The sequence below is a fragment of the Neurospora hispaniola genome (assembly GCF_033458365.1).
Source record: "Neurospora hispaniola strain FGSC 10403 chromosome Unknown B0T23scaffold_7, whole genome shotgun sequence".
Lineage (NCBI taxonomy): Eukaryota > Fungi > Ascomycota > Sordariomycetes > Sordariales > Sordariaceae > Neurospora > Neurospora hispaniola.
The window spans coordinates 957014-983007 of NW_026944412.1; the positions used below are offsets into that span (position 1 = coordinate 957014).

Consider the following 25994-nt stretch of genomic DNA (forward strand, 5'->3'; position numbering starts at 1 on the left):
TACAATACACTGGTGTCCAGTAACATGCCCTGGCGAAGGCTACCCGTCCATACCAACGTAAACACGATGGGATGGGATGTCGTTCAAGAAGCCGCGCAATGCTTGTCTTTCACTGTACAACTGACCGCGGAACGATTGTTGTAGTCGTGGTTCATCTGAAGCTCGATTGCGGGGAAACCGCAGTTCGAAAAGATTCCAAGTCGCAACGAACGAAGTCGGAAGGGTGGGGACGACGTGTGCAGGGATAGTTGATGTTATGGGTTCCGTTCCACGATAGTCGCTGACAGAGTCGCTTTTTCTATTTTTTTTCTCCATGCGCTTGCGGAAACGCGGCCTTCAACAAGGGAAACACTGGACCCCGCCATACCAAAATGGTCACTTTCTCCACGCAATGGAAACGACGATGATGTCAAATATGCCATGGTTTCGTATGTTCGTTTTTTTACTTTGATTTTTTTCGCTTTTTCGAATCCAAAAAGAAGCAGCGAAGAAGCTGCTTAGTTACCTCGTCACATGGACCAGTGCCCAGTTCCCTTGCTCTTTCCCTAGCCGACCCACCTCACCGAAATCGGTCCTTTCCAAACAGGCATCGTTGCGCGGCTTCCCCCGACCTATCCGACCGCTGTCTCCGCCCAGAACTGCTGAGAAACGCCCGCAATCCCCATTCCATCCACGCGCTTTGGAAGATCGACACCGCCAGTTTTCGTCCTCCTTCTGATAGGTCATCTTGAACCTCTTCATCCTTCATCCTATCATCATCCAGCCCTGTCCTGTCTTACTCACGCTGATACCCCCTTTTGCCCATCAGCATCAACAACATCGTTACCGATCATCAGACTCCAAGCGACCACTTAGCTGGAAACGGTTGATGGCATCCCTCCATAAAACCTCAGTTCGCAAGCGTCAATATAGAGCCCATTGATCCCTCTTTTGTCACACAACATAACCGCTACCCCTCAAGCCAAGTCCAGACACCTAAGCATCTTTTGACTTGCTCAACAACCGCCTCTTTTTGCTGCAACTCTAGAGCTTCCTGTCCATCAACACCTTCCGCCCCTGTACTCATAAGAACGACCCCGACAATATGGCTGTCGGAATCACCCAGACCATGGCTGCAGCCACCACCACCGTCCCCCTCTGTCTCAAAGCTACCTTCAAGGAGACACCAAGCCTAAACAACTTCGATAAGCTCGTCCAGGCCTTGAAAGATGCCCTGGGACCGTCGTCGGGTTTGACTTCAGACGATGTCGATGTCGAACACCTTACTCGCTTGATGCTAGACTATCAAAGTGATGAGGTAGAATGGTCGAGGTTCGCCTTTGGTGATGCAAGCCGGGGGTACACCCGCAATCTGGTTGATGAAGGGAACGGGAAAAGCAACCTTGTGAGTAGCAGTCTGCCCGGTGCCTTATTTCCATGCATCCGTATTCCCCGTCCCTCATCAACAACGTGCCTTTCTGTATATTGTGTAATGCAATGTTCACTCGAACAAAACACTGACAGCAAACAATGAACAGCTCGTTCTAGTCTGGTCCCCAGGCAAAGGCTCACCCATCCACGACCACGGCAACGCCCACTGCCTAATGAAGATTCTCCAAGGCAACCTCACCGAAACCCGCTATGCCTTTCCCGACTCCACTTCATCATCATCCTCCTCCTCTCCCTCCTCAGAACCAGAACGAATGCAAGTTATTGCGGAAAAGGTCTACCGCGAAAACGAGGTGGCCTACATGGCCGACGAGCTTGGCGTGCACCGCGTGTGGAACCAAGACCCGGACAACTTTGCCGTCTCGTTGCACCTGTACACGCCGCCCAACGTAGCAAAGGGGGGCTGTCACATCTTTAACCCGGAGACGGGAAAGAAGAGCCATGTGCCCAAGTGCGGGTACTACTCGGCTTATGGGAAGAGGTTGAATGAGTAAGAAAAGAGAGACAGAAGAGATGAAAAGAGAGACGACATGCAAAAAGAGAGGAGATGATACTCAGTCGAGGTTGTAGTCGATGATGAGCATACACGATGGGTGGATGGATGATTGATAGATAGATGAAGAAGGTAAGGATCGGTGGCAGGTGATGAGCCTCGTTTTGTCGTCGAGTTGGAGTTGAGTGGAATTCGTTTGCATAGTTTGGTTTCGTTGGGCTGGATGGGGATATATAATGACGATGATGATGTCTCGTCAAGTCGAGGGAGGCGTTCGGTTGATGAGCGGTGATTCAGGGGCTATTGTTATTCCCAGGCTAGTTTGTTTTCGTTCATGTTGCTAGGTAGTAATTGTATAGTTGCTTGCTTGCTTGCTTGCTTGCGTGTTTCCATTGTTGCTTTCAGTGTCGCTCCCAGTGTTGTCTCGCTTCGTGGACATAGGGTTGAGAAGAGAGAGCGCTGTATTTGAGAGAATGTTCAGTACCGTAGGGTCCGTAACACCGCGAAATCTGTTTTTCGAGCGCAGAATTGGGGAGAACGGTAGAGAATCAAACCAGCTTTACAGCACCCAAACAGCGAAAGAAATGTGAGAAAGGAGAAACGGGGAGGGAAGAGGAGACATTGATGTCGTCGTCGGCGTCTTGAGGAGCGGATGCTTTCTCACTTCTCATACTGTTTTGGGACTAGCGCAAATTGCACCATATTCCTCCAATCGTCTTTTATGGGTCGAGCGGACCCTCGGAGTCGATGTCAGGTCGGGTCCTGGGTGAACTGCGGTCACGTTACTTATCATGTGATACCTCTCTATACACTATGGTAGCAATCACCATCTGAAGAAGCACCCTGCTTCTTGAGAAATCGGACACAGCAATCGTCGACGACATGTAGTTTGGTTTGACTTGTACATGGTTTCCAATATTTTGACCATTCATCGCTATGTCGAAACCCCAAACTCAAACTTTCCTCTCTACATGCATGTCCATTGTCTTAATGGACAGCTGAGCAAAAACAAGAACAACGCCTAAAACATAATCGCTACGAGACTCTGCTACCACCACCATCACCACCATGCTGATTTATTTACCTGATAATAAGTACCATACCCCCTCTATCACACGACACCGTCATTGGGTAAGGTGACTCCAGTAGCGCCACGTCAAGGACAGAATCCAAGTGACTTCTCAACAGCCGGAAATGTTCCTGCGAAATGATCTTGGTTCTTGACGGTCTCATCTTTTGCTGGGCATTCCTGGCTGAGTTGGACAACGACGATGATTTGCCATTGACTCCTTGCGCCACACCACTGCCCCTTCCGGTCCCGGCAGTACCAGAACCACCAGCCTGGTCACCGGACGATTTGCCATGCAAGCGCTCGGTATTAAGAATCAAAGACGGTGTGGGATGACTAGCCGTGTAACTTGGCGCCGCCTCTCCCAGCTGTAAACCCGAGTAGATCCTGCTCTGACTAACATGCGTCAGGTCCCAGAACCGCAGCTTCTTGTCTGAGCCGCCTGTGACCATGAATGCGTAGCGCACGTCCCGTTCCTGCAGCGGCGGCGGCGGCTGTTCTTCAACCGTGGCGGCGTCCGTTATGCCCCAGCCAAACACCAGTGCGCGGACCCCCCGGTCGGCGTTGCCCATAGCGTTGGGCTCGATGTTGGTCGCGAATCGCGAGAGCATCTGTCCTTGCCCATCGGAAGGCTTGTCCTCGTCGACTTGCCAGGCATCGTAACCCTTGGGGCCTTCCTTGTTGCCGCCGACACGGTAAACTTCGCGGCATGTGGCCTTTTCAATGTCCCAGACTGTGACCTCGCCTTGGCCGGTTCCGCCAGAGGCGCACACCCAACGGCCTCGGCCGCGGGAAGGGTGGATTGCGAGCCGGTAGATGGATCCCTTGCCGGGCACGCCCCAGCTTTTGAGCTTCACTTTAAAGCGGAGATCCCACAAGTCCAAGACGCCGTGAGACGTTCCCAGGCAAAGCCAGTTTTTCTTGAAGTCGATGCAGAAACAAGTGGGTGTGCCGTGATGGACTGGATTCTCCAGTTTGAAGAGCAGTGTCATGGTTCGGAGCTCGATGCCCCAGACGACCGACTTGTTGGTGGCCACGACAAGGATCGACTCGTTGTCCCGCTTGTAGTGTTCGCACCACACACCGAACTCGCCGTCGACAAAGCGATGTTCCCTGACTGTGCGGAGACGAGTGTACCGATAACTCTCGCCCTGCAAGTAAGTCTCAACCTTGACTATATGTACGCTGCCATCCGTGGCACAACTGACGAAGCTATGCGTGTTCTCAATGAAGCATAGCGCACGAACTTTGGCACCGGGAGCGTGTCGATGGGTGAGGCGAGGTTTGTGAATGTTAATCTTTTCAAACCTGGCCGAGTCCCAAACCTTCACGGTCCCATCATCGCCACCGGTCAGGAAGAATTGGTGATCCGGAGCAACAACGATACGATTGATGGCACCGACATGCTCAACAAACGACGCGATAGTCACTCCTTTTGGCTTCCATCCATTTTCCCTTTGCTTCCCTGGTTGGGAGCTGATGATCTTGCCGGTCTTACGGCGCCCAATGGGTGTAACCTCTGGACCAAACTCTGCAAGGTCGTGTGGGTAGTTTTCGACGTACATGGTATCCAGCATCTTGAGAATATGCGGGTCATTTCCATGGTAGTCGTGGTTCACACGCAGTTTAATGCCGGGCGTTGGCGGCACGCTTTCAGTGTCTGGGGACCTAATATGAGTTCCCTGGTAATGCTGAGAGAGGGGCGCTTCAACCTCACCAAAGGCATTGGTTTCTGTAGTACCAGTCTCAGGAACGGACTTAGCGCTGTCCTTACGATTCATCAGACTCATTGCACTAGACTGGTGCTTCAAGGCCCTCCTTGTTTCGTAAGGGAAGTAGTGAGCAGATCCCACGTCGTCATGAGGGGAGAGCAGAGATGCCCGGCTCTGGTGAGACGCCGACCGTCTCAAGGTATCCCTTGAGCCTTCGCCATTGCTGTCCGTAGCAAGCCTGCCGTCCACGGATATGGATGGAAGATTTGATCGACTGCCCGACTTGGACTTTTGTTTATCCACCGCGGCCCGACGCCTTTGACTTAGTGGATCACCAATGGTCAACGACGCATCGAGGAGAGCCTCCTGGATCGTCTTGGGAGCCGTGTCATCATCGTCCAGTTGGGGAGCAGGATAGCGAATGGGTTCCTCTTCGAACATGACGGTCTGAGGCGTGATACCCAAGTTTCGCAAAGGAATGATGTCCTCGAGCTCAGATCTTTTCTCCATTTGCAGTTCAGTCGAGTCTCTCCCTTTCATCTGAACAAGACGCCATATGAACTCTCGCAGCATGATGAGTTTTATCTCGTCCGCCTGTGAGAGCCCCGCAGTCCTTAAGCGCCCTAGCCACTGCTCATCCTCATCTGTTTTGGAGAGTTTGGTCACAGCGCGAGCATCCCACAACCGTTTCGGAGGCTTCCAAAAACCACTCTTCTCTGATTTTGCAGCCCATTGCATAGCCAGTTCAAAGACGTTACGCGAGAGTGGTTTTTGAAGCGAATCAAGAAGCTGAAGCTCCGACCAGCCAGGGATAATATCTGGCTTCAAGAAGGGCTTCAACTGTGGGTAAACGGAAACCTTCAGGTATGCAGAGCTTAGGAACTCGTTTCCGGCTGCTATGAAATGAGCGGCCGCTTCACGGATCCAGATGTTTGGATGCATTGTAAACCGTCGGACAAGGGCAACTAGGTCCACAAAGGCTTCCTTGGTCAACAGCCCCAATCGAGTCAACTCTGCCAATGATTGAAGCGCCCCTTGTACCACGAACTCCTCAGGGTCATCCACCGCCTGGATTATTAGAGGTAGAATGAAGCTTTCGAGGGTACTACTTCCCATAAACGCGGAAATGCCCACGACGGTGTCAAAGAAGGCATACCGCAACATCCAGTCACGGTCGTTGAGGTACGTGTTCAGGTGAGCGATGATAACGTCGTTCGCCTTTGCAACGCCGAAAAAGATGCACAGATCCGGTACTGAACTGAGAAAGGCTCTCCGAACAAAAGGATTGAGGTCCTCGATGAGCATTTTCGTATGGGTCTCAAAGAGGTCTACTAGGTCTTGGCGGGAACTGTCAAACAACCCATCGAGAGCCGTGTTGGTCTCGTTGCCTGGCTCAAGTTCTGGATCCGAAATGGTCACTGATCCATCGGCTCGAAGCGTCGCGGCCATTGCTAGGAACCGATACGCGGTTGTTGCCAGTTTTCCTAGACAGGCTGCATACGTGGCTCTAACTACAGGGCTCGGGGTCCCCTGTGATCCCAAGAGCGCAACCTGCATTCTGGGTAGGATATACTCAAGGAATATATGCGAGTTGACGGGGGTGATAATTTTGACGAGATCAAGAAGCTGAGTTATTGTGCGCAGCGCAGATATCGCAACCCTATCGCATTTGTCGGTCAAGAGGGTCATTAGGTACGGCAAGACTCGATCCAGCTTTGCTTCATCGGTTAACCGTTCAGCGAACGCTAGCATGATATCACACGCCTTGATCTTTGCGGTCGCATGCGCGGTGTTGCGCAGGGAAGACGCGACCAGAGTAAGGAAGATGAGGGTTCCATCATCAGTGGCGGGTTGCTTGTTCGCCGAGACATGATGTTCAGCGTTGGGGATGTTGAGTCGAACTGGGAAAAGTCCTAACCCCAACCTCGGGGACGGCAGGTGATGCTCGTGTGGGTCATTCCCGTTCGCATAGCCAAGGAAGTAGGAGATCTTGTCAAAGTCGTTCCAGACCCTTTCGATCCTCTGATCCGCTTCCCCGATCCTCGAGTTTCCGGTTGAAAGGTCGGTAATCGACTGCATGTACTGATGTAGAAAGTTGTAGAAATAGCCTGGGAACACTTTGTCCTTCCAGAAATCGAGATACTGCTCGGCCGAGTAGCGCTTTTGCGGATCCACCTGAATCATGTGGGCGATCATCTCGCGCAAGTCCTTATCAGGGATGCGACTTAGATGTGAAATGGACGGATCATATTCCCCCCTTCGGTATTTGTACAGCTGGCTCAAGTTGAATATTGGTGTTTCGAGGAACAATTCAGCAATAACACATCCGGCGCTGAACACGTCCATGGCCCATGTGATCTTCGCGTTCGGGTCGGGGTCTTGCCCGGGTGGGAGAAATCTCTCGGGAGCCAAATAGCATGTTCTTCGGCCAGACGTGTCAAAGAAGTAGGAAAAATCGGCAGGGTTGTCTTCCGGCAGCATGACAGGCTTGAATGACGATGAAAAGTCCGAGATGTAGAGCCAGTTCCAAGACGTCACTAGTGTATTTTCGGTCTTGATGTCGCCGTGGTATATCTCTTTGGCGTGGCAGTCGCGCAAGGCACACAAGAGTTGGAAAGCCAGCCAACGCTTCTCCATGTCCTCGAGAAATGGCCTGGTGCTGAGTCGGTCGTATAAGGAGTTGTAAAAGAACTGTCGGACCAGGTATCCGTTCGTCTCGGTCTCGATCGCTCGCTGATATGGAAGAGCGTTGGGTACACTGGCAAGCGCATTTCTTTCTCCTGTTGTTTCCCCGCGTCAGAAATGGCCAAAGTCGGATGGCAAAGCTTCGCACATCTGTCACTTACGGATAATCTTCTTCTTGAACCGTCCCAGCGACATGGCGTATGGCTTGACGAGCACTTTGACGAGCACGACTCCATCATTGTGTCTGGCACGAATACTCTTCATGAAGCGGGCCTGGCCGATGACCTTCTCATAGGTCAAATCTGCTAGCTCCGGGACATCAATACCGGCTGCCCCCGCTGGAGGGGCAGTCAAAGAGAAACCCTGACCCATGGTTTCGAGGTGTATAGTCGAGCCAGGAAGCTTAAGCTAACCAGCTACCTAGACGGCGAGATCGTCAGGCTGTTGCGCATCTTGGGACAACCATCCGAGACTTGACAAGTTCGGGGGAGGACGGAAAAGAAAGACAGCTTGGACGTGGAAGGATCGCCAATTTTGGTCTATATGGTTGTAGGGTGGTGTTTGTTCTTTGGAGCTTCGCTCGGTGCGACAGGATGACGAAAGCGCAAAGTCGTTATCGGTATGACTACAGGACGTCAAAGGGAGCGCAATGTGCCAACGGGACCGGCGCCTGAAGCTAGCTGTGTAGCGCTAGGTGATATTGTCAGCTGCCCTCTCAAGCCGTGTTTCTGTGTGTCTTTGGTCGATATGGGTAAAATCGTGTGGACGTCAAACAGATAATTGCATGTAGGTACTGTGGTGTGTAGGTATGTATGTACATACATCTGTGTGGTAAAGCGGTACCGTTCAGGCGGGCAAGTTGTACTACCGCCATTGGATGTCACCGGAGCCGGTTACGTATGAGGGTGCCGATAAGATAAACGCGTCAGCCGCGGAGGCTTCCTCGCTTCAGGGTTGGGCACTCCCGCTTTGTTCTTAGGTCTCCGTACGGTGCATCTCCACTTCTTTGGTTGATCAATCATAACATCTCCACCTGGCCCAGGTAGGCCCACTTCAGCCCTATACTGTGTACCTCCATAGTAGTCAAGTTATACGTTCTTTTCTACCATGTAGCGAAGGTGTGTCTACACTTGCAACCCTTTCTGCGATTGCGAGGACGTTATCTTGTTCACTCTTATTGAAATGCTAGGGCCTGCGCGGCTTGAGCCTGCATCTCCATACTCTTGGAGATCTGGGACAAAGCGCCCAAGGCCTCCTTGCGGGGGTTATCACTGTTTATTTATGGTGGGCATGAATGTTGTAGTACCTAATATCTAGGGAACCTAAAACCCTGTGCCCCGAGTCTTTGCGGTACGCGCAAGGAGTTGCCGGCAGGGCAAGGCGCCTAGTTGGCTGCACCCCGTCGCACCGCCTTGACGTCTAGGTAAGAGACGGGTTCATCGAAGATGGCCGCTCCGTTGGGGACTGCATTGGGGTGGTGCTTGGCCTCGTCGACTTCCATGGATGTGAACGAGGTTGTTGTTGCCCCTTTAGGTCCTTGCTTGCTTCGTTTTTGGTAGTTCTTGGGCGTGGGGAGCAAAAGGAAGATGTTGAATGATGCTTTCGTTTATTAGACTGAGGATTGGAGTCGGACATGGTGCTTATATCTGATAAGCCTGAAAACCGGATGAAGGGCTTTGACTGAAGGGCTACCCGTGCTCCGCCCCCACTTTTTTGGACCTCGCCAGACTCGCACCCACCTAATACTAGTCTTCTCCGTCCAGTTGAATCTGACACCACCGCGACCACGCTGTATAGTCTCACCAGTCATCGCTGTTGCGATTCTTTCGTGTCTTTACAAGCCGTCGACTACTAGTTTATGCCTAGTATCATTTACGTTCTCATCCTCTCACTGTTCCGTCCTACTTGGTTTGGCAGATGAAGCTGTACGGATCTTCGTCATCGTCTTTGCGTGGTGGAACAAACGCCGCGGTCCAAAGTATTGACTCACTAGCTCGCGCTGGTGGCTTCTTAACTCCTTAATTGTGAGATACTTGGGTCGTGGTAGTAACATCGCGTCGAGGTGATTTCGGGGTGAAGTTCATCGGGGAGTGCCGGGCAGTGACAGAGACCGTCGCGCACATTATATCAAGTAAGCTATTACCATCGCGTGAAGATCAAAGACCTATCAACCTGCTAACTCAGCATTCTAGCAACACGCAGAAACCATTCACCATGTCTGCAACCACCACCTCAGAGCAGGGAAAGCCTGCTACCCAGAAATTCACCAAAAAAGCCATGCCTCAGCGCCTCGACGCTGTCATTTGCACAAATGGTTTGAGCGGCCCATTCATTGGCGGTTGCAGAAAAGCCCAGCCAGGCAAGAAATCCCAACTGGGTGAGAAGGAGGAGAAGTTCGTTCTTGACGAAAAGTTGGGCAGCGACGTCGACGTAACCGTTGTGTCCCACTGGCACAACGGAAAAAGTCACTGGTATGGGTTGACCATGAGCTTTGACCACAGCTTCAACAACAAGGTCAACGAAGATGCAGGGTTTGGGGCCTGTTATCAACCAATGATTAGCAACCCCGACTTGGCTAAGCTCGAGCTTAGGGACCAATACACCATTGTGGTAAGCTCTTCTGTATGCTCTGTTTCTATTATGTCCAAGATACTGATCATTGCATTAGGTCAAGCTCCCTTACAACATGGACGAGTATACAATCTCCATGCGGGACATCTCAAACAGCGTCGAACTTCCTCAGCAAATTCAAGAACTCTCTGCGGTTACCCAGATCGATATTCAGCTTCACGAGGGTAGTAAGTTCCTGGTCGAGGGTTTCGGTCTACCGTTCGCCAATCCTGGTCATGCCAGCGACGGATGGATCAACGAAAATACACCAATCGTTGGCAAGACGGATCTCCTCGGTCTCCTCTCTGGTTCCAGACTTACTTTGCTCGTTGCTAAACTCGAGTTGCGTATCGAGTTTGGAAGGCATCAGCCAGAGTTGTTCCGCTACCCGTTCGACTACCCCTTCCCCAAAGCCCAAAAGTTCGATATTGATTTGTTTGAAAAAATGATCAAGGAGAACATGGTATGTGCATGTGGCATCCCTTTAGCGTATACGATTACTAACTCTTACATTTGTAGGGTGAACGCTTCAGGCCTACCTTCAAGTTCGATAACGACGCACAGAGTGTGTGCAGTAATACTATGGCCCACGTCATGGATATGTACTGGCTGTACAATGACTCGTGCAGCATTCGCAACACCAAAGTTTCCGCTTATTTCGTTCTTGAGAAGGAGGAACCAGCCAACCCAGACGAACCCATATACTTTGCGGTGATTCGTCTCGATCAAACGTTTCGGGACCAATACAAAGCGCACTGGGAACACTTGGTCAAGGATGGAACAGTCTCCCTCCATCTTGGAGATATTAACGGTCCTCTTCTCAATGGCCAAATCATGGAGCGCCCGGAGACCCTACCGGCCCTCTTGGACAAGCATGCCTTTGCAAAGCAGGTTTCCACAGCCAAGGACGCCGTTGCGAAGCAATCTTTGCTTGATCTTGTCGTCAAGGTGCGGGTAAAAGACGAACACCGAAGTCTCTTGAAGACGTTCGATGGGCGTGCTGAGGCCGAAGGAGTATTCGAGGTTCGTTCCCATTGTATGTTAAGGGACGTGACGAGTCACTAACCATCCACTAGACAAACGCAGCACAGTAGAACAGTGTTACGCTCGATTTCAATATTTCCCTCGGCGACTTGGAGCGGAAGGTCATGGCAGTCGAAACTTTTTTGCCTGGGAGCGCCGCTTGCCCACCAGAAACAGACCCCGAGTTTGACTCCGATGAGCTCAACTTCAAGATGGCCCTCCACAGGGATCTCATGCGTGGCACGGGTTTCTTCGACACTTTGACCGCCCCTTCCCTCTCCGGCGTTATAGATGCCATGACGCCAGGTACCGAGGCGTCACCGCCTACACCCCGCCCCCTTCCAGTCTTCAATTTTTTCGATTTGGAAGATAAAATCTTGAAGCAGCAGATCCTAGAAGAGGCACTCCCATCTGACAGGACTAGGCTGGAGCTCTACGGGGCTAAGCGTTATTGCAACGTCGCCTTAGTTGGCGTACCTGGTGGCACCGGCAAGACAATAACTTTAAGCACGCTGACGCTCGGAGGTCTTCATTGTTTGCACGGCGGTAAAGTGTATGGGTCAGGTCCTACCCATACGGCCGTAACTAATTTTGCGTTGAGAATATACGCAAATGGGCGCAAGGTTATCGATAGGTACAATAAGGTTGTTCCGTCTACGTCCCGTCGGTCTTACCCCCTTGTTGTACGCGGCTATTCGCCTAAGGTGGAGGTGGAGACTTTTACCAACATCTTGAAAACCGGAATTGCGGACGATACAGCATTCAAGTCACGAAACCCCAAAAATACACCTCGTTGGCGGCTAGCGCTATCGCCATCCAATTGGCTACTCGCTATTTTGGGGTCCAAGTCTCTTGAGCAGAGTCAAGAAGCCGGCATCGTACCCACTTTACTCCCAGAGCACGCGACTTGCCTCTATAAGCTCAAGGAAGAGATTGACCGGGGTGACGGATCGGTGGCTCGTATCAGTCAGCTTGCCCGTGGTGAGCTAACATGGGAAGCCTATTGTGATGGGGATAAAGTCGATAAGCACCTCCTAGAGAAATGGTTGCAAAGGATCATCAACAATGCCGATGTTGTTATGACTACCCCGGCTACAGCACAGGGTACATGGTTCAAGCAATTTTGGGAGGTAGCTAAAATCATTGCTATCGACGAGGCAGGCTGCATGTCTAAAGCCGACCTTTGCTCTATCTGGGGTAATACCCTAAGGCCTATTATTCTTGCCGGCGACGTCAAGCAGCTCCCCCCGACAATGATGGAGCTCGAAACTAAGGACGAGGAGGGCAATTATGCAAACCGCTTTGGAACATGTGGCCGTATTTCAGCTTTGGCCTGGTTACAGGCTGCGGGGCTCCCTACGTTCCGTCTTCTCCGACAGCTGAGGATGTGTAAGGGTATGTTCGACCTCGCGAATGAGCTCTTCTATTCCGACTACAAGAACATGGCATATGGCGATGTTTGCGACCCGGCCCATCCTAGCCATACCGTCGGTAGAGCTTTTGAGCAGTACCTGCTCGGTCGCGATCCAACCCTCACACCCAGCCCGGAAGGTTACCTGTGGCCTGTTTTCTGGCACATGCCGAAAACACGAGTTGATGTAGTCGGCACTTCAAAGTTGAATCGGATGCAGGTAAAGGGCGCTTTGGAATTACTTAACGACTTTGTCAAGAAATTCCCATGCGCTTCACCACAGGACTTTGTGGTTATTTCGGCCCACAAGCCCAATGTGGACTATGGCAACCGACTCCTGAAGTCCGGCCTCCCGCACCTCCGTGGCATGCCCCCGGTTCAAACGGCCGATTCCTTCCAAGGCCGAGAAGGATCAATCTCGGTGGTCATTACCGGCACCCGATCTGGCATTATCCCTGGTTTCGTTGCAGACGAAAATCGTCTCAACGTCATGTTGACACGCCAAAAGTCGGGTCTCCTTATCATTGGAGATAAAAATGTCACTGGGGTCATTGAGGGTAAGCCAAAGGAGGTACAGAAAGCAGAGAAGGCCTCAAAGATGGGCAAGGTCTTCTACGACACAAACGGGGAGAAAAACCACAGCAAATTAAAGCCTTTGCGGGATGTGATTGTTTGGATCCATAAGAAGGGACGGATCTTGGAAATTAAGGGAGAGGAGGGGAAGAATACCTCTAAGGAGGATGATAAGAAGCTTGCTGATGAAGAGGAGAAGCTTGCTGATGAAGAGGAGAAGCTTGCTGATGAGGAGAAGAAGCTTATAGAGGAGCAAACGGCGAATGAGATGCAATCGCGGGTTGCTGACTCGATCACGGAGTATGACGAGTTGGATTGGGGGAATTTGTATGATCTTGACTATTATGTCGATTAAGGGTGTGCAGGTTATACTGGGCTAGAGCATACTGAACCTTGGCATGCCATGGTTTCGACACAGCTCTAGGCAGTTAGATAGAAGTAGCTAGTTTGCTACATATACGGATCCGTTTCTCATTCAACTTATTATTATCTACAACCAGAAATACTTGCTTAGCAAGTCGTCTCTTCGCCGGGCAGCTTTCAGATTTTAAATTTTCCTTCTCCCTCGAATTGATTGGGGCCTACTGGGTTGGTGTGTGTGAGAGCAAATCTACCTCCTCCCGATGAAAACGCGACGGTCACCTCATCCTCCCCAACGCGAGCAACGCGGCGATCACAACGAGCTCCCTTATCATCATATCCAGACAACTGATCACCACATCCCTAGGCAGCTATTCCAAGGGGCCATTAAACTTGCACCAGTTCTGAATGAAGGCCGCCAACCCTCATCCCAACAGTGACCGCGCCCAATACAACACACGCTGCCCGCAATAGCAGAACAAGACGAAAATCAACCTCCTGATGACCGACACCCCAACGATCAGCCACTCGTCATCCAAGAGTATCCTGACAACGAACCGCCCCCCACTAGCCAAAATACCAACAATGAGCCGCTCGATGTCCGAGATGCTGACGAGCAAACGCCCGTTGCCCCAAACACTAACGATGAAACACTTACCGTTGAATACACCGATAACGCCAACAATGAACGGTCCGGTGACCAACGAGATCGCCATCAACAAGTCCCTCAAGTCAAAGAGGAGGCACCAAGTTCAACTACACCGACAGAATGCCCACCGCCACATATGCAACCGCTCGATGAAACCCTCGCAGACGACGTGGAAGACAACAATCAACCGAGCCACATCGCCGAAACGCCACAGCCTATATCGCTTAATTTTGAGGGACGAAGCTTCTATGATTCTACGGACGAACCGTTCTCATCGCCCGAGATTGAGCCATTCCAAAACAACGAAGCCAAACCAGAAAATGCCACCCACAATAAAGACCTCGACCTCCCCGATATATTCGCAAATTGTAATGCCGCTGCAGATGCATCACTCCGCGACGAAGAGATCGAGGATGTTAATATGGAAATGTTCGAAGGCTGCAGTTGATCAACTGTTTGACCGACGCCTGTTAACTTGTACGGATTGGACTTGGCGCAGTACCCCTATTGTCAGGGCACTGGGACAGTACATATATTTCGAGTCGGCGACAGGCCAGATCCAGACGGACTTAGCCTAGTTCATCATCCAGAATTCACACACATTGCATTGCATCCATCATCACCCTTATAGAGTCGTGCGCCATCACGTATCGAACGCGTGGAACGAAGTTATCATCGTCGAATCAGACTGATCGATTGATTCATTTTTCTTTCTTCCTCTGATTCCCGAAAAGGTATTTTCGCCAGCCCTCTTTGGCAACGAGGCACCAGTCGAGTCAGACTAGGATCAGAACACCCGCCTGACATACTCGCCACAGACAAGAAGCGGACCTCTACGTTTGAGCACCTTAACGTACTGCCCCGCCAATAAGCAAATTGATACAGTCGATTTCCTCAAGTCTGACCAACACGACTCAAGTCTCCCTGCACCTGGCAGATCAAGACAATTGATGCTATCAATTTCCCCTAAGCCAGACTCAGAGTTGCGTTTTGGCAAGTTTAAGGCTAAAACCGACCCTGATCTCCGCAAGCACCTGAAAAAACATAGCGACGTTATGCCTTTTGCGTGTCCTCATTGCGAGTTTAGGGCTAAAACCAACCCTGAACTCTGCAGCCACCAGAAAACACACGGAAGGCCCTTTGCGTGTACCGTGGATGGTTGCGGTCAGACATTCACAGAAGAGAGGTATCTCAAGAACCATGAGAAAACATGCTCCAAAGGGCGTTTGGTATGTAAAGAGCCGGGTTGCGGTCAGAAGTTCACAAAACCCTGTAACCTTACCAGACACGAAAAGAGCCAGCATAAGAAGGGTTGACAGGTCAGGTGAGGGTGTTTGTTGAGTTGAACGGTGGTAGTGATGATAGGATGGAGTTGAGGGGATAGTGGAAAGATAGGCACGGAGAAAGGATTGGAGACTATGGCCATGTTGAGTGTATCTAGGGTGGTAATCGAAAGTGTTAATTGTCTTAACTTGCAATGTATGGAAATGACGCCCTCGCTCTCCTGCTCCAACAAGTGCGTCTTCTGCTGGCGTCACGGCACCAACCCAGTCGGCACCTCCTGGCGCTGGGTCGTCGACCCTCCAGACCTCCTATTCAACGGCATCAAGGAGAATCACTACAAGAAAATCAAGTTGGTGCAAGAGCTAGTTGAGATTTAGTCTCGCCTGTTGCGTACTCGCGAGCAGGAACGTCCTTTGCAGAGACAGAAGGAGCTCATTGACCGTGATGTGGTTGAGCATGAGCGGGAGACACGGGAACTGGAAGCTTTGGAGGATCGCTGATAACCTCTCAAGTAAGGAATGTGTAGCATTAAGATTTGGCAGTTCGTTCATCACATAATGATCTAGAAATTCGTGGCTCCAAGACTAGGCTTAATGACGGCAATTAGGAACTCGCATTCGAAGTTAACTCCATAATGTCCACTTTCAAACTAGATAGATGCTCTGCGGATGTCTTAAAGCGTCATCTACGAAGGTCATAACGTATGATACTGGTCTTTCGCCATTCTTACAAATACTCCTCTTTGATATTCCCCACATCCAGTTACAATAGCCTCCATTCTAGCAAATACACATCGTCCTCCACAAACAGGGGTATATAAAGGAATTAAGAGAGAAGAAGAAAAAAAGTTAAAGGATGCAATACTAGTAGTGCAGTCGTCGTTCGTCCAGGCCTCCCGCTCATCAGCGTCTGCTCACCCAACTAACGAAATAACCGACGGCAGACGGATGGCAGCTTGAGATTAACACGTCATTATGAATTGAATAGTGATGATTTGCAGTGAGCGGAGACAGGGGTGCCCTGTGGGTATCCGGAGTGAAGTTGCAATAAAGCATACCATGACACCAAGTCCATACCCAACGTCGTATAGCAGAATACTGGTCGACTGAGCAGTTATTCAAGAGGTCCGCGGCCTCAGGCACTCAAAATCCTCTCATGAGTCCGTTTGTTACTATAATTGGTTCTGAGCACTCTCTCCGGTTTCTGTTGAGCCATCTCCCTCGATTGTTCGTCGCCAATGCTCGGGAAGGCAGACGCACACGAGCGGGAATGCTTTGATTTCTCCGCTCACAGGAGGCGACACATCCCGCATCTTTCCCGATGTGTTGGAGACTCCGCTATCTCGCTGGGCTTGGCGACGGTTTTCCCATTCTTCAGCAGTCTCATTCACCATGACGCCAGTTGCCCATCCGTCATCCCAAATACCAACGACCTTGAGCATGTCACCCCGTTCAAGGGCGAACTCGTCAGCAGCCCGTGGCTGGTATGCCCAAAGCGTGGCAACCTTGTCGCCTGGATGGATCTCGTCTTGAGAATAGTAATCTTTGAAGAAGGGCAGCTGCTCGCTTTGTTGGCTGGCCACACCACCCTGGGGTGATGACATTAGCGAGACACCGTCTTCGCCTGCGAGAACTGAACCGCTCGACAGGGAGCCGCTCCTCTTCATCGTCGGTGGCGGTCGTAGAATGCCAATACCTCGGTCAGATATCGGGCTGTCGCGGTATCCGTCGGACGACGAGTAATCATCGCCTCTTCTTCTGCTTGTTCTACTAATAGCATAAGCGGCTGCCGTCTTCTCGCCGGATCCGGAGCTGAAGTCTCGATGAGACCGTGGGGACGGGGCATCCCCCTCGAGGGCCGACATCCGGGCTATCCTTCCACCTGGTGGCCCTGCAAATCCATGATTCAGCCCATCATTCTGTGTCATTAGCGCTGTTGACGGCCCTTTCCTAGCAGGCGTCGGCTGGTTGAGAAGGTTGCCATCCTGGCTGCCACGTCTCCTCCTTCTCAAGAAAACGCACGCGAAGATCAGCAGGGTCAACAGAGCCAAGCCCACCACTGCGCCCACAACGATTCCTGCAATTGCGCCGCCGGAGAGCCCCTTTTGACTACCAGGATCTGTTACCGGTTCGCTGGTCGAAGTAGCGCTTGGAACGGGATCCAAAGATATTGATGGCGAAATCGAAGGGAGGACGACGTTGGCACATCTGGTCTCGGCGTCAGAATTATAGCAACACGTATCCGTCGCATTCGGTCCCCCAGATTTGCAATAACCACACAAGCCCAAAAGACTGCTTCCGAATCCACAATTGTCGGGCTCATTCGCAATCCCCGAGATACAGTCGTTACTAGATAAGGAGTCCGCCGGCAGGGCACACGTAGTAAAATCGGCTCGAATCTGATCTGAGTAGTTGTCATTTGGATTTTCGCAAAGAGAGCTGTCAGCGACGATGTTAGCTTCGCTGATCGCATATTGTGCCTGTTGGAGAAGTCAGCAAAGATCGACCAATGAATGTCGGTCGATTACTTACGCAAGTATCAGCACAAATCGGTCGAGAATTTGCTGCTGAAAGGTTACATTTGGTAACGGAATTCTGAATGACGCCGTTGCACAGTACGGTAGTCGCGAATCGCGCATAGAGCTCAGTCGTATTAGTGAGTTTAATTCCCCCGCAACCGAAAAGATTTTGGAACCTGAGGTGATGTCAATATGGAGTTAACGGGAATTATCAAGGGCAAGCGACGTACTTGAGTTGAACATAATTTGTTTGCACATAAGACTTTAGCTGCTCGTCAAATGTTGCGGTGTCTTTGACATCCTTTAAGAACGGACTAGCAGATAGAATAGGTCAGTTTCCATAATTTTTCCAAATTCATTATCGCAGTGACAGCAAGGTCAACATACTACAGTTTCACCAGGTCCTCATCTGTCGATATTGAAGACACTTGGAAGGCAGAACACGCCGTCGATCCCTTAAGTGGCACGCACTGGGCCATGGCTGCCGGGATTGCTGACAGGAAAATGAGAAGTGCTTTTGTGCTGCTTTGTCTACGAGAGACCTTTCTTTTCGCAGAACTGTGATTGATTCTTTTGGTGATGTGTGTTGGTGCTAACTTTTGGCGTTGGGCTCCCTTTGCGGCACCGACGACCAACACCTTTTTGTTGGCGTAATCGAGACTGTTGTTGTCGTCCAATCGCGGGCCATGGATTCTCGATTCCAACCTCCTAACGTCATGTTCTTCCTCAAGTTGTATCATGGCTCATAATCGAAGAACGAAAGCAGAAATGAATGACAGTGGGCCCAGATTTGGGAATATCTGCTGGAGTGAGTGATATTGCTCGAACTAGATCCCTAACCAAAAAGGCCCTTGGCGTCAAGATGGTCAGCGACGGCCCGTAACTGAGCTGTGGGCTAGCGTGGGGGGGAAGTGATCGCGACGATGACTGAACGTCCAAGTGGTTGTTGTTGAGATGGCGTATGCTGTGAGGTTAACTCCAAGTGCCAGACTGGGCGGCGTAGGTAGAGATCGGATGGTAGCTGGTTCTATGCGAAAGAGTGGTAGACCGGCAGTGCCTTGTTTTTGAGGAAGGGACAAGTTGGTCGGACAGGATCGTTGTTGTTTCGGTGGTGGTGGTGGTGGTGGTGTTGTCGCACACCGGTACACAGCGCCGGCTGCAATGCCAATTGGGCCCTCTTCGTCGGCAAGGCAGGGCCGCTTGTACTTGGGTAACCTGGGATGCAGCTGAGTGTTTGGAGTTGAGGCCGGGAGGTCGGTCTGGAGTGGTGAGGTGCCGTTGGGGTGCCTGAGAGTTGGATGTTGGGGAAGGTATGCAAAGTCGGGTGGTTGGATGAGGTGTAATGCGCAGTGGGATGCAAGCTTGCCAAGGCAAGGCACACCCGTTGCGACAGAAGGGAGAAAGATCAGACACGGGGCGGGTGCAGCTCCAGGCGCAGGAACAAACCGCGCAGATGGTAAAGATGATGAATTTAGAAGAAGAAAAAAAGAAGGTATTCGTAGATGGAGGCGGGCGGTGGCCTAGAAGGGAATAGATGATGAAAGCCGGTTACCGACCCGACCAAGGTATTCTAGATAGCGCGACGCGACCTAGATATTGGACACGGCAGCAATCCCAACCTAGAGTTGATGATGGCGGTCCAAGGCGACGGTCTGTGGAGAGGACCGAGCGAGACACGACGGTTCCCGGATCGAGAAATCGTGGGTGAAGGAGGGAATTGGAATTGGATTGACGGACAGGATCCAGAACGGAATCCGTCACTTGCAACTGCCAACTGGAACTGCTGGTGGTTGAGAGAATTGTTGCCCTGACTGACTTTCACTCGGGGACTTTGACCCTGACTTGGGACGCAGATTGGTGAGCGCAACGGCCCAATCTCGCTTGACGATTGCAGGCTCGAAGGTACTGTGTACGCCTTTCCTTTTCGCGTTAGACAGCCGAAGCGCTTTGGGCTTAGCGCCCCTGTTGGAGGGCAGATTCCGAAACTCCTTCCTTGCAACATCTGCAAATCTCAGGAACAGCTTTGAGACAAGGCAGGAGCTTTGAGGAATCATCGGTGAAAAACAATGGGAGGCGCTGCACAGGTAAACGATAAGGGAGTTGCCCGGTACTGGTAGGAGCCGATCGATAAATGCTGTATCATCTCAGCTATCCATTTGTGTTTAGCGTCTATCGAGTGTGCTGAACACTGACTGACAGCCTGAGAGGAGGCGAGCTTGCCATCTCAACTCTTTGCCGTAGTTGCCGGCCATGACATATCCCAGCGGCTTTCTAATTTTAACTTTGACAAGTTTTTTGGCCACTTTCATATTTGAAATAATGGAAAGAATTCAGTTGTACAAATGTTAGCCATCGTCCCATGCCTTGATACAAAAAGGTAAGTAAAGTCACAATCAGGAAGAGGATTTCGAGACCTTAATGACAAACAGGAATCATTCAGTTAAAGTCCAGAGTCCAGAGCTCAGAGCGCGTGTAAGTTCTCGGGGCTTCTCCAATCCCCGTCCCAAAATGAAAATGAGACAATCAACAGCCGCGTGAACTTGACCAAAAAAACCCGAGGAGGGTGGTCTATCGCTAAGCCGCCTCGGGAACCCTTGTCCTACGAGAGTGGGGTTTCGTGTTTAACTTTCCCCGGATTCGGGCGCCGAACGTGGTGCTTCGTCCAGGGGCATTGGTGTTTTATTTAGCCAGTGGTGAAGAAGTCTCGAACAGTCGAACTTTGGCATCCATTCGCTTGATCATCCGTCTGTAACAATGATATTCAGGAACTCTCCGACTTGGTATTCAATTATCGAAGATTCCGAGTGCCGGACCCATGTGTCTGGATACCCATCCACCCAATGATTCGGTATGTAGTCCTATACATCCCTGAGTTAGGTTCGGGGAATTTTCTCGACTATCGAAATACTAGGAATTACAAAAAGAAAGACAAATGTGAGACCATGTATTACAAGCGGCAAAGAGCAGTCTTGGCCATTTGTTGATTAATATTGGCCAGGAAATGTCTCTGAATGACGAAGGGTCCATTCGAACTTCAAGTACTGATCGTTGCTACGATTTTCCTATTTGCGCTTCCGTAAACCAACCACAACTCCTCCAAAAGCACAACCAAGGACACCAGATCAGAACATTACTCCTCCTCGTCGCTGTCGCCGTACAGCTCGCGCTAACATAAGCAGTCAGTAACCATGCATCGACATCATTAATCAACGAAAGGAATAGTCTTGAAATGGTTCGGCTCGGAAGGTTTCGTGTACAGTGGTTTGTCCGTGACCAAGATGGTAAACCTCCCAAGGATGAATATCCACTCATGTTGACGGTGATGAAGTGCGGCGTCATCGAGTTGGCAGTCATATCTACACCCAACACAGCGCATGGATGAAAAAAAAAAAAAAAAAAAAAAAGAGCTGCCAAAAACCAAAGGAGGAGGAGGGGGGGGGGGGGGGGGGGGGGGGGGGGTAAAGAAAAGAAACATACCATAGCCCTAGCCATCCACTCCATATCAGGGTCACCGGCAGGCGCAGAAGCAGCAACACTCTCGCGAGTTTCACTAAACGGTAAGTCCGGTAGTGAAAAATCTCCTCCATAAACTGAAGAGCCGCCACTCTTCCGGCTCTTCGACAACAAAGACCAGTTTGAGCCCCTCCTGCTACCAGCCGGCTCATAAATATGCGGCAAGTTAGCGGTCGGAAAGCCTGCTGCTGCTGCTGCTGCTGCTGCTGTTCCCGTTTCCGGGGCGGCATCCAAAATTGGATCCGGAACCCGACGACTAACTCTCTTCTTCCCGTTGGTATCGATACTAGAGGCAGTTCTGCCACCAGTACCACCAGTACCGCCTCCGTTGACAGTACTATTACGCGCCCCTATCCTGGCGTTTACGTTTGCCCCCGCCAACACTCCAAACTCTGACATGGAGTAATGACCCGGCGCGGAGCTGCCATCGGGGATATGAAACCTCCGGTCGAATCTCGAAAGGAGGTACGTAATTACGACGACGAGCTCGATGCCAAAGTTGAAGCAGTAGAAGGCCGCCTTTGTCTGAGCCCACGCCGGGTTGTTCAACGGGCGAACGACAAAGTTGGTAGCGGCGCGAAAGATGGCGCCCGTGGCAAGCAAGACCGAAGTAAACGTGATCAAGCCGAATTTAGTCCTGAAGTGGCCGACGCCGAACCTATCGATGGGCGTTCTCCGGGGTACCAAGGCAGCGGCTAGGACGAGCGAGATGGGCAAACAGGCAATCACAGCCAAGTAAACGCCACAGAAGAGCTGGATGTCCTTGTCGATGCGATGGGTCTGCCGGTTGAGCGTGAAGAAGCTCTGGATCGTTACGGTGATGACCATGACTAACACGATAACAATGCTGCCAAAAATCCCCCGGAAGAGACGGGTGAGTCCGGGTGACCACCCGAAAAACCGGTGGTAGGCGCGGATCATCCGCTGGGCGAAGACGAGGTTGGTAATGAACAGGAGGAGAACGCCTGCAGCAACGAAGATTTGCGAGGCGATGGCTAGGTTTTCGTCGTCCGGGTGGAGGGCCCAGGCTATTCGTGTTGCCAAGGCCACTACGCGGGCCATGCAGAAGCCGAAGAGGAGGCCGGAAAAGAGAAATTTGAAGCCGATCCGTCGGTTGATTTGGAAGATAGTCATGTTCATGGCGGCCAGGGCCAGGAATACGACCAGGAGAACGGCACATACTGGGACATCGATGGATCGGGTGGGCTTGCCGCCCAGTTGAGCCTGATGTGGGAGGTAGGGTGGTCCGTCTGGTTCAGGCTGGAATTGTTCATGATGGGTCAGCGATAGTTTGGCAGAGATAAAGGGGAGCAAGTGGGGATGAAGCGGTTGGGCGCCCAGGATATGAACTTCATCATCATGATAAGTACAAGGACTGATGGGGTTGACATACAGGTGGAGCGTTATTTTCTCCCGTCCCTCCCAGACCGCTTGTTGACGAGTTAGACATCCTCTTTCTTCACTTGTCGCTAGGTGAACGTCGAGGGAAGATTGAGAACAACAAAAAGTGAAGTTTCCATTGGGTCTACTGTTGCAAAGACGAGTGACGGCTGAGTGATCACATAGCAGTTGTTCGACTTCAGTTCCTTAAGAAGCTCAACTTTGCCTTTGTGATCCAGTACAAACAAATTATGATGCAACTTACTCAGCCTGGTGTTCTTAGAAGTTTAACAGAGGACCAGCGAAGATCTGCTGCTGCTAAGAGGCCAAATGAGCCATCAGTAAGCAAGGGCGGACAAGCACAGCGCAGTGACAGAAGACTGGTGCTGCCGATGCAAGACTTGCTTCGGCATTACACGTCAAAGCTGGCGATGGCTGGATGTGAAGTGAAGGTAAGCTCTGCGCTGCTTCGACTCACGTCTCTTTCAGGAACAGAAGTCACCAAGGCGAACGACGCTCCCCGAGAGCCTTGACCAGAAGAGGTTGTATAGAGCACTCGACTTCATCAGCCTGAGCCGGTTCTGACATCACGAATTGTAACCACGGAAGCACACCAGGTTGTCTGAACCCATATCTGTGAAGAGCTAGCCGCGTCTAGGCTTTGATTTTGCTGTGCGCCTTTTTCGCCTGACTTGTTGGATGTTATCCAGTTCAAAGGATCGGCAATCATATGTGAGTTCGGGAAGCAGGACTAATGCATTGCTTCCAGCAGACGACGTACTGATGATGAAATTTCTCACTAATCACAATTGTTGCAGTACGTACGTTGATCTCGTCGACATTTTCTTGGTTGTTAATGTTCTATGGTGACTAGAACTATGTAGGCACATCAGCACATATCAACAGAGACGTACTATTGATCACAGAGAACGGCCACTGAAGACTAGAGTGCCTGTGAACAATCGAGGTGAATTGTAATTGTCATCCAAGCTGTGTTTGAAGGAAGCCAGAATATGCACCCACATATGCAGAGCGCCAAATTGCTCCGATGGCGATCATGGTGACGAGTTATCATGTTCTGCACCTCTACTCATGCCTACCCGCCATGTATATGAGCCGTCTCACCTGTTTAGCTCACCGAGCTCGTCGATGAAGTCCAAAATGTCCACTTCCCCTTCGGGAAGCCCACCCGGTGAGGCATACCTACGCCAGACAGTGTGAACGTAAGGTGGAAGAAACAGACGTTCCAAGCGGGAAAGCAATGACGCCCCGAATCCAATGATCTTAGACAAAATAGATATCCGAATTCTACATGAACTGGCATAATCAAAGTCATGTATCCCTTCCTGTCTTTACACCTGCATTTCCCAGTTTATCATGAAGGGTACACCAAAGGTAAACTAACTGGCTGAGCAAAGAGTAGGACGTGACTCGAAATCGAAGAGAGACTGGGCTTTGTTGTCGATCCCCGATGTTCGATACATTACTTGTCTAATCATGTCTCGCGAAACACAACGCTCACTATACGAACATGTGCTATGGTAATCGTGTCCCGGCTCCATATAGCGCGGAGTTTATATATGGTTGCGCGAAGAAATGTATCATTAAGACTTTTCGCTCTTCTATGTCCCTTAATCTTTCTGCTCAGGGCATAACACAATGAGGCGAAGGCAAGCTTAATCATTAAAGGAAGTAATCGGGAGTTCCTGTGAAGCAAAGCATTAGACAAACACCCAATTAAAAACTTTATGAAGCTTGGGGGAGTGGACGGGGTTGAAATCTTACGTCTCGAAACCATAGGTTCGCCAGCCCTCGGGCAGGGGTCGAATTGCAGGCTAGCGTTTTGGTTAGCGTCACTGGGCAGAGCATCAAAAAGGCTTCATGGAGAAAATAGGACGTACAAGGTGTATTTCAGGTGTTCGTCAATTTCCATGATGGCGGCTTGGTTACCGCACCTGTAGCAGTAGTTGGGCGCTGTATGATCAGGGTTAGAAAAGTCTTGGGTAGACAATAGATTAGTGTTCAAGGAGTCCACTTACCCGAGAATATGGTGACAACATTCCTGTCCTGGGACCAGTTGTAACCCTCCATCACAAGCTGATGCGCTCTGGCAATAAGTGTCAGACCGTTGTTGTGGTTGAAAGCTTCTGAGATATCCTGGCCAAAGGTATAGCCTGCACCACGGGGCGAGATTCCCCATCCGCAACGGTCATCGGGATCCGACCACAGCAGGTCGCACATGGGGCCCTCGTGGGGAACCTCCTGGATTCTGTCGAGCGCTCTGATGTTGTCGAGCGTGTCGATGCTAGGGGAAAGACCGCCGTGCAAGCAGAAGATTTGGTTGTCAATTAGGGCGGTGAGAGGAAGATAGTCGAAAAGATCGGTAAAGTACTTCCAAACGTTGGCGTTGCCATACTTGCGCAGGCACTCGTCGTAGAAGCCGTATACTTGTGTGATCTGGCGCGACTCGTGGTTGCCGCGCAAAATGGTGATGCGGTTGGGGTATCGGATCTTGAGAGCGACGAGCAGAGTGACGGTCTCAACTGAGTAGTATCCACGGTCGACATAATCTCCTATACACCGGGACGGATCGCATTAGCGACGGCAGCCATGGCATGGCGGAAGCTGCTGGAGTTGGAGACTTACCCATGAATAGATAGTTGGTGTCCGGGCACGAACCTCCGATCTTGAAGAGCTCCATCAAGTCATGGAACTGACCGTGAATATCTCCGCAAACGGTAACGGGACATTTCTGGCATCGGTCAGCGCGCCTGGCTAGTTGGGTGGGACATGTGGAAGGAACAGGACACATACCACCGGCTGAACGTTGGATTCGTCTTGGAGGACTTCGCGTGCCTATAATCATTTTGTCGTGTCAGCATCGGACCCCAAACAACGGTGCGCACGCGACCGACAACCCTCGGCAGAACGGTCCTTCCCCACGGTAGCAGCAGCGGCGGCGACAGCGGCAGGGGGGTTTGATGTGCGGGAAGCTTGGCCGGCGCGGGCGCGATCGCGGTATTACACAGCGGGCGAAATGATGGCGGAACCGACCTTCTCGCACAATCTCTGGACGTCAGACTCGGCCAACTGCTTGCAGTTCATCAAGCTCTCAATCCAGCCGTCCAGTGTCGGGATGGTGGTTGGCTCGAAGTTGGACGAGGTAAGCTCGGCGGGAACGCGCCCGACATCCTCCATATTCGTATCCATGTTGGTGGGTAATTGGGCTTGCTGGAGGCTGTTGGAGAGGCTATTGCGGGGTTAGGTTCGGGCGGTTGTGGGCGAT

At 51.2% G+C, this 25994-nt stretch overlaps 8 protein-coding genes across 8 annotated transcripts; 4 read left to right on the forward strand and 4 right to left on the reverse strand.

Moving 5' to 3' along the window:
- Positions 1-1108: 1108 nt before the first annotated feature.
- Positions 1109-1922, forward strand: B0T23DRAFT_322579 (cysteine dioxygenase; the record flags this gene model as incomplete). Its single annotated transcript, XM_062835307.1, has 2 exons — positions 1109-1384; positions 1518-1922. The coding sequence occupies 2 exons, from the start codon at positions 1109-1111 to the stop codon at positions 1920-1922; spliced, it is 681 nt and encodes a 226-aa protein (XP_062689748.1).
- Positions 1923-2720: 798 nt separating this feature from the next.
- On the reverse strand, positions 2721-8231 carry B0T23DRAFT_386300 (uncharacterized protein). Its single transcript, XM_062837605.1, has 2 exons — positions 7549-8231; positions 2721-7482 (listed from the first exon to the last, which is right to left on the reverse strand). Exons 1-2 carry the CDS (start codon positions 7757-7759, stop codon positions 3002-3004), a joined length of 4692 nt encoding a protein of 1563 aa, XP_062689749.1. The 5' UTR covers positions 7760-8231; the 3' UTR covers positions 2721-3001.
- A 901-nt stretch (positions 8232-9132) lies between these two features.
- B0T23DRAFT_363679 (uncharacterized protein) lies at positions 9133-13359 on the forward strand (the record flags this gene model as incomplete). The annotated part of the gene is made up of 5 exons (XM_062836326.1): positions 9133-9518; positions 9580-9997; positions 10056-10460; positions 10517-11020; positions 11092-13359. Exons 2-5 carry the CDS (start codon positions 9602-9604, stop codon positions 13357-13359), a joined length of 3573 nt encoding a protein of 1190 aa, XP_062689750.1. The 5' UTR covers positions 9133-9518; positions 9580-9601.
- Positions 13360-13688: 329 nt separating this feature from the next.
- Positions 13689-14589, forward strand: B0T23DRAFT_386303 (uncharacterized protein). Its single transcript, XM_062837606.1, has one exon. The coding sequence runs from the start codon at positions 14150-14152 to the stop codon at positions 14459-14461; it is 312 nt and encodes a 103-aa protein (XP_062689751.1). The 5' UTR covers positions 13689-14149; the 3' UTR covers positions 14462-14589.
- Positions 14590-15484, forward strand: B0T23DRAFT_386304 (uncharacterized protein). The gene is made up of 2 exons (XM_062837607.1): positions 14590-14747; positions 14832-15484. Exon 2 carries the CDS (start codon positions 14964-14966, stop codon positions 15327-15329), a length of 366 nt encoding a protein of 121 aa, XP_062689752.1. The 5' UTR covers positions 14590-14747; positions 14832-14963; the 3' UTR covers positions 15330-15484.
- A 984-nt stretch (positions 15485-16468) lies between these two features.
- B0T23DRAFT_324040 (uncharacterized protein) lies at positions 16469-18294 on the reverse strand (the record flags this gene model as incomplete). Its single annotated transcript, XM_062835386.1, has 4 exons — positions 16469-17776; positions 17829-17991; positions 18046-18129; positions 18203-18294. 4 exons carry the CDS (start codon positions 18292-18294, stop codon positions 16469-16471), a joined length of 1647 nt encoding a protein of 548 aa, XP_062689753.1.
- A 2651-nt stretch (positions 18295-20945) lies between these two features.
- On the reverse strand, positions 20946-22778 carry B0T23DRAFT_446506 (uncharacterized protein; the record flags this gene model as incomplete). Its single annotated transcript, XM_062840966.1, has 3 exons — positions 20946-20981; positions 21293-22588; positions 22722-22778. The coding sequence occupies 3 exons, from the start codon at positions 22776-22778 to the stop codon at positions 20946-20948; spliced, it is 1389 nt and encodes a 462-aa protein (XP_062689754.1).
- Positions 22779-24391: 1613 nt separating this feature from the next.
- On the reverse strand, positions 24392-25918 carry B0T23DRAFT_431282 (Serine/threonine-protein phosphatase PP2A catalytic subunit; the record flags this gene model as incomplete). The annotated part of the gene is made up of 7 exons (XM_062840308.1): positions 24392-24414; positions 24494-24543; positions 24610-24682; positions 24748-25281; positions 25355-25460; positions 25523-25564; positions 25763-25918. 7 exons carry the CDS (start codon positions 25916-25918, stop codon positions 24392-24394), a joined length of 984 nt encoding a protein of 327 aa, XP_062689755.1.
- Between the last annotated feature and the right edge of the window lie 76 nt (positions 25919-25994).

Coding starts and splice junctions, on each gene's coding strand:
- B0T23DRAFT_386300 (XM_062837605.1), bottom strand. CDS start 7,759: ATGGGTCAGGGTTTCTCTTTGACTGCCCCTCCAGCGGGGGCAGCCGGT. Junction 7,483..7,548: donor GTTCAAGAAGAAGATTATCC/GTAAGTGACAGA, acceptor GGGAAACAACAG/GAGAAAGAAATGCGCTTGCC.
- B0T23DRAFT_386304 (XM_062837607.1), top strand. CDS start 14,964: ATGCTATCAATTTCCCCTAAGCCAGACTCAGAGTTGCGTTTTGGCAAG.
- B0T23DRAFT_386303 (XM_062837606.1), top strand. CDS start 14,150: ATGCAACCGCTCGATGAAACCCTCGCAGACGACGTGGAAGACAACAAT.